The sequence below is a fragment of the Macadamia integrifolia genome, unplaced genomic scaffold (genome assembly GCF_013358625.1).
Source record: "Macadamia integrifolia cultivar HAES 741 unplaced genomic scaffold, SCU_Mint_v3 scaffold86, whole genome shotgun sequence".
Classification (NCBI taxonomy): Eukaryota; Viridiplantae; Streptophyta; class Magnoliopsida; order Proteales; family Proteaceae; genus Macadamia; species Macadamia integrifolia.
In genome coordinates, this window is record NW_024870559.1 from 1,276 (window position 1) to 6,194 (window position 4,919).

At 39.7% G+C, this 4,919-nt stretch overlaps 1 protein-coding gene and 1 long non-coding RNA gene across 2 annotated transcripts; both read left to right on the forward strand.

Annotated features, from left to right (window-relative positions):
* Nucleotides 1–1,563: 1,563 nt before the first annotated feature.
* Nucleotides 1,564–2,911, forward strand: LOC122070226. Its single transcript, XM_042634353.1, has 3 exons — nt 1,564–1,567; nt 1,992–2,578; nt 2,759–2,911. Exons 1-3 carry the CDS (start codon nt 1,564–1,566, stop codon nt 2,786–2,788), a joined length of 621 nt encoding a protein of 206 aa, XP_042490287.1. The 3' UTR covers nt 2,789–2,911.
* A 1,122-nt stretch (nt 2,912–4,033) lies between these two features.
* Nucleotides 4,034–4,592, forward strand: LOC122070218. Its single transcript, XR_006137702.1, has 3 exons — nt 4,034–4,099; nt 4,212–4,276; nt 4,379–4,592. It is a non-coding gene; the product is annotated as an uncharacterized LOC122070218 (long non-coding RNA).
* The last annotated feature ends 327 nt before the right edge of the window (nt 4,593–4,919 follow it).

Below are 4,919 nucleotides of genomic sequence, written 5' to 3' on the forward strand. Positions count from 1 at the left end.
TCATTGGGAATGGTCATTCTATCTCCCTCTGGAATGACCCCTGGCACCCTCCTAGAATCATTTCTCATCTTATCTCCCCCAAATTCATCTACTCTTCTGGCCTTCCTTCTAATGCCTTAGTCTCTGCTATTCTTTCCCCTTCCGGCTGGTCCCCCTTCCTCCCTCCTCCCCTCCTCGACCTCTGGTCTATCCTCTCCCCTCTTCCCCTGGGTCACAGAGGAAGGGAGGACAAATGCATTTGGCTCCCCTCCCCTTCTGGATCCTTTTCTTCTGCCTTTGCTTGGTCCTTAATTCGTACCCCTTTCCTGATGGTTCCTTGGCATAAGGTAGTCTGGTTCAAAAATCACATTCCTCATCATAGCTTCACCCTATGGCAATGTCTGACCAATTGCCTTTCCACCCAATCTTTTCCCTTTCACCGTCATATTCTAGTCAACCCAGCTTGCTTTCTCTGTACTCATGGCAAGGAAGATATCCCGCACCTCTTCTTCTCTTGCCTTTTCTCTTCCCACATCTGGAAATTTGTCCTATTCAAATGTTGGCGGACCAGAAGACCCATTCTTCCTTTCGATAGAGAATGGACCTGGATTGATATGACTTTCTCTAGTTCCTCCATTTGTGACACCGTTGGAAGCTTGCTTTCTGTGCCCCCATTAACCACCTCTAGATGGAGCGTAACATCTGTAGATGGACCTCCAAATCCCGTTCCTCGAATAAGATTTGGAAAGCTATCTACTTTGATGTTAAGTCCAAAACCTCTTCCCTTCTGTCTCGACCAGTCAAATACACCTCCAGAAACTCCCACATCATTGATGCTTGGAACCTTCTGGTGGATTTCATCCATCCCACTTAAGGTCTTTCTGGGTTTTCGCTCTCCCCCCCCCCCCCCGGTTGATGGCCATTGTTGGTGATTGCTTGTTTTGTATTGGCCTTTTTTAGTTTTGGTTTTGTGTTTGGCCCTTGGCCTTGCTCTTTTGTTGGTTTAGCCCCCCCCCTCTTTTTCCCTTGTATAATCTTCTCTTCTTGGTAATAAATTATTTATTTATCTAAAAAAAAAAATAGATCAATGTTAAAATCAGGTCAGGTTGGGCCAGGCCGAGTTGGGCCAACCCAACCCTGCCGAGCCGGATTGACCCTCATAATTGGGTTGGACAGGGTTTGGACTCAGGGCGGGTTTGGGTTGTTAGGGCCAAACTTACACCCCTAGTTTCATATATTGAAACCGAATCCATTTATAAACAGTTTCGGTTTAAATGCTTTTTTTCTTCTATATATATAATTTTTTTTTCCAAACGACTTATTTACCTTTAAAATTTTGGTGACATATTTTAACATTGAATTGTATTATTTATTGTTATATATTTATTTTCTAATAGGTGTTTAATGTAAACTTAATTTTTTTATTGAAATGTATGCAAACTTAACATTGAACGACCTGAGCTTATTATGTATATGTTAATTGGTTTACTTAAACAGTTTACCAATGGTTTAAATATCAAATTCGAAACTGAACCATTTATTAAACTGTTTCAATTTTAAATTCCAAAACCGAATTGGTGCAATATGGGTAATTTTTCCCACACGATAGAGTATGGGAAACCCTCTCCCTTATTATTTAAGTTCTCGAATGAAAAATAGATATAAAAATGTATCTAAGCCAATGGTAACAGTTACAAGATTATGTTATGTACAATTCCATTTTCATGTTTCACCAATATATATATATATATATATATATCCATGTTCAAATCCAGACCGTCCAAGCTACCAAGGAATTCCAAAATCCGAAAAAAAAAATATAGGCATATTGGTCATCCAAATCGACCCTACCCGAACCAAGGGAGCTTAAAAATCGCCGTCCTATTCTTATCGTTTGCGAGTCCTCAGGGGTAAATACGGCAAAACAAAAATTCAAACGGCTACCAAACATCCGAAAATTCAAATGGCTACCAAACAGCCCAAAATTCAAATATTCAAATGGGTGAATTAAGAAATACCTGATCGAGTGCAAAAGCCAGAAACACTCCCTTGCCTCAAAGCCTCTTCTTCGTCCCCTCCTCTCCTCCTCTCCTCCTCTCCTTCTCTTTCAATCAAACACAAGCCAACCACTGAAGATACATGCAGCCATGAATTCTTCTCCCACATTTCGTCTCCCCGCCTACGAAGCAAATCTGTTTCTCCTCTTCCTCCGATCGGGATTTTAGGGGGCGAAGCCCTATATCTCGCTCTTGATCCCATTCCCGTGCCTTCTCCCCAACCTAAGAAAACCCCTTCGCCTTCTCATCTCTCTTTGAGATCTTCAACTAACTCTCTTCCTCTTCAAGAACTGTTACTCCTTTCTCCTCCCCTCTTTGACGATCCAGAACCCGGCTCCTTGAAAGAACGGAAATGGCGGAAGAAGCCCTTGAGCCGGAAGGCCATTGAAGACGTTGCAAGAGCAGAGTTGCTTCCATGGATCTGCCGGCCTCTCCCTCCCAAGAAACGTAAGGAGATCTCGGAGGCGAATGGAGCTAGAGATCCAAAAGAGATGGATGAGGGTCTGTGTGATAAGGTTGGGAAACCAAGGAGAAGAAAGCAGGTAATCGGTCGAAGGGAGAATCTTAGTCTAGTCCCTTTAGTTCATTCTTCAAGCTTATCCCCAAGTATATTCAGATTTTCAGTTCCTCATCTTGCATTTTTCTTCTTCTCTTCCCCACAACCCACCCCTTTCGTACGACGCTGATTCTTACCATTTTGATGCTTATTTCTTGGTACCCAGGAAGCAGCGATGAAGATCAAAGTAGCCTAGATCGTATTGGACTGCTGATATCCGACCTTATTATGTGGAATGATGCTGCCAGATCAAGCCTCTGGTTCGGGTTTAAATCCCTCTGTTTCCTATCTTCTTGTTTTACAATAGTATTGAGCTTTAGAGGTAGGCAATTCCCTCTGTCTTCTCTGGACTTACGTTCTTTTAATTTGCTCTGATTTTGGAGATATGAGTAGGCTTCTCTTAATCTTTTGCAGATTTTATCCCTGGTTTCCCAACTTGGGCTTTATCATTTTCTGCAATTCATTATCCCAAAGCTATAGACCCCACTTTCTCTAAATGTAGTCAATATTTCATCTCTTTTCCTGGGTTATAGAGGTGATATCAAGAATCCAAGATGCAGGACTTGAAACTGAAAAAAGCCTTGCTATTGCTAAGACTAGAGAACTCTTCTAAGCCGAACCATTGATGACTCTGAAAGTGGGAACATCAGCTCAGTGATCCTTCTTCTTCCCGTCTTTCTGATTGACAAATCAGATGCTCCAAAAAAAAATCCCATGTTTCCTCGTGCAGGTAGCATCCGTACTCTTATACGGCCCTGAATATGGCCATTTCATTACCTTAAGGAAATTAATTGCAATTTGTAAGGAAAAAAACGTCTTAAACACACATCCCTGAATTTTATTTGCATCTTCTAGTGCTTTTACCTTTCTTATTTAGACAAATTCTGTAATAGATTCTATAAATCTCTGCAGGATTCTTTGAAGCTTCACTGCCCCCAAGTTCTATTCTTGTTACTCTGAGAAGATAAATAAACAAGGAAATGTGGAGTTGGAACTTGCCTCTGTTTCCTATCTTCTTGTTTTACAATAGTATTGAGCTTTAGAGGTAGGCAATTCCCTCTGTCTTCTTTGGACTTACGTCCTTTTAATTTGCTCTGATTTTGGAAATATGAGTAGGCTTCTCTTAATCTTTTGCAGATTTTATCTCTGGTTTCCCAACTTGGGCTTTATCATTTTCTGCAATTCATTATCATTTTCTCTAAATGTAGTCAATATTTCATCTCTTTTCCTGAGTTATAGAGGTGATATAAAGAATCCAAGATGCAGGACTTGAAACTGAAAAAAGTCTTGCTATTGCTAAGACCAGAGAACTCTTCTAAGCCGAGCCATTGATGACTCTGAAAGTGGGAACATCAGTTCAGTTATCCTTCTTCTTCCCATGTTTATGATTGACAAAACAGATACTCCAAAAAAAAAATCCCATGTTTCCTTGTGCAGGTTGCACCCATACTCTTATACGGCCCTGAATATGGCCATTTCATTACCTTAAGGAAATTAATTGCAATTTGTAAGGAAAAAAACGTCTTAAACACACATCCCTGAATTTTATTTGCATCTTCTAGTGCTTTTACCTTTCTTATTTAGACAAATTCTGTAATAGATTTTATAAATCTCTGCAGGATTCTTTGAAGCTTCACTGCCCCCAAGTTCTATTCTTGTTACTCCGAGAAGATAAATAAACAAGGTAATGTGGAGTTGGAACCATCGCATTCACAAGTATGCAAGCCCATGTGTTTTTCAGTCTCTGGCCGTCTTAATATAAAGAATGTCTACTTTGGTTAAGCAGTGAAACTTGAGATATTGTGTATGGGAAGCATAGGGACCTTGCTCTCACAAGAAGATTGTGGCAGCATCACCAGCTATCGTATTTTGGAATCATTCTTCAGGAAAAAACCCGTGTTTTTGCAGGTACCACCATTGTCATATTTCATAGCACATTTTCTATTTCATCCATTGCATACAGTCGTACATATTCAGAGAATACATGGCTATTTGATTAACACAATCAGCACTCCAAGTCTCCAATAAATTAAAATTTTTTTTGTCAGTGCAGTCAAGACTGCTTTGCCTGGCTGGAATCCCTATGCCTTAATGAGTAACTCGGAGGGGGTTAAAACGTGAGATATTAAAAGTGTGTAAAATACAATGTCTGTAATGTAGTATTGATGCATTACATATTGAATTTCTATAAGTTATATTCAATAAAACAAGAATCTTTGAAAATAATTTTTGCTTTACATTCAAGATAAAAAATTACAAAATAAATTCATCCAAAAAAAAAAGATACAAAATTACATGTAAGCCACCACCCCCCCCTAAAAAAAAAA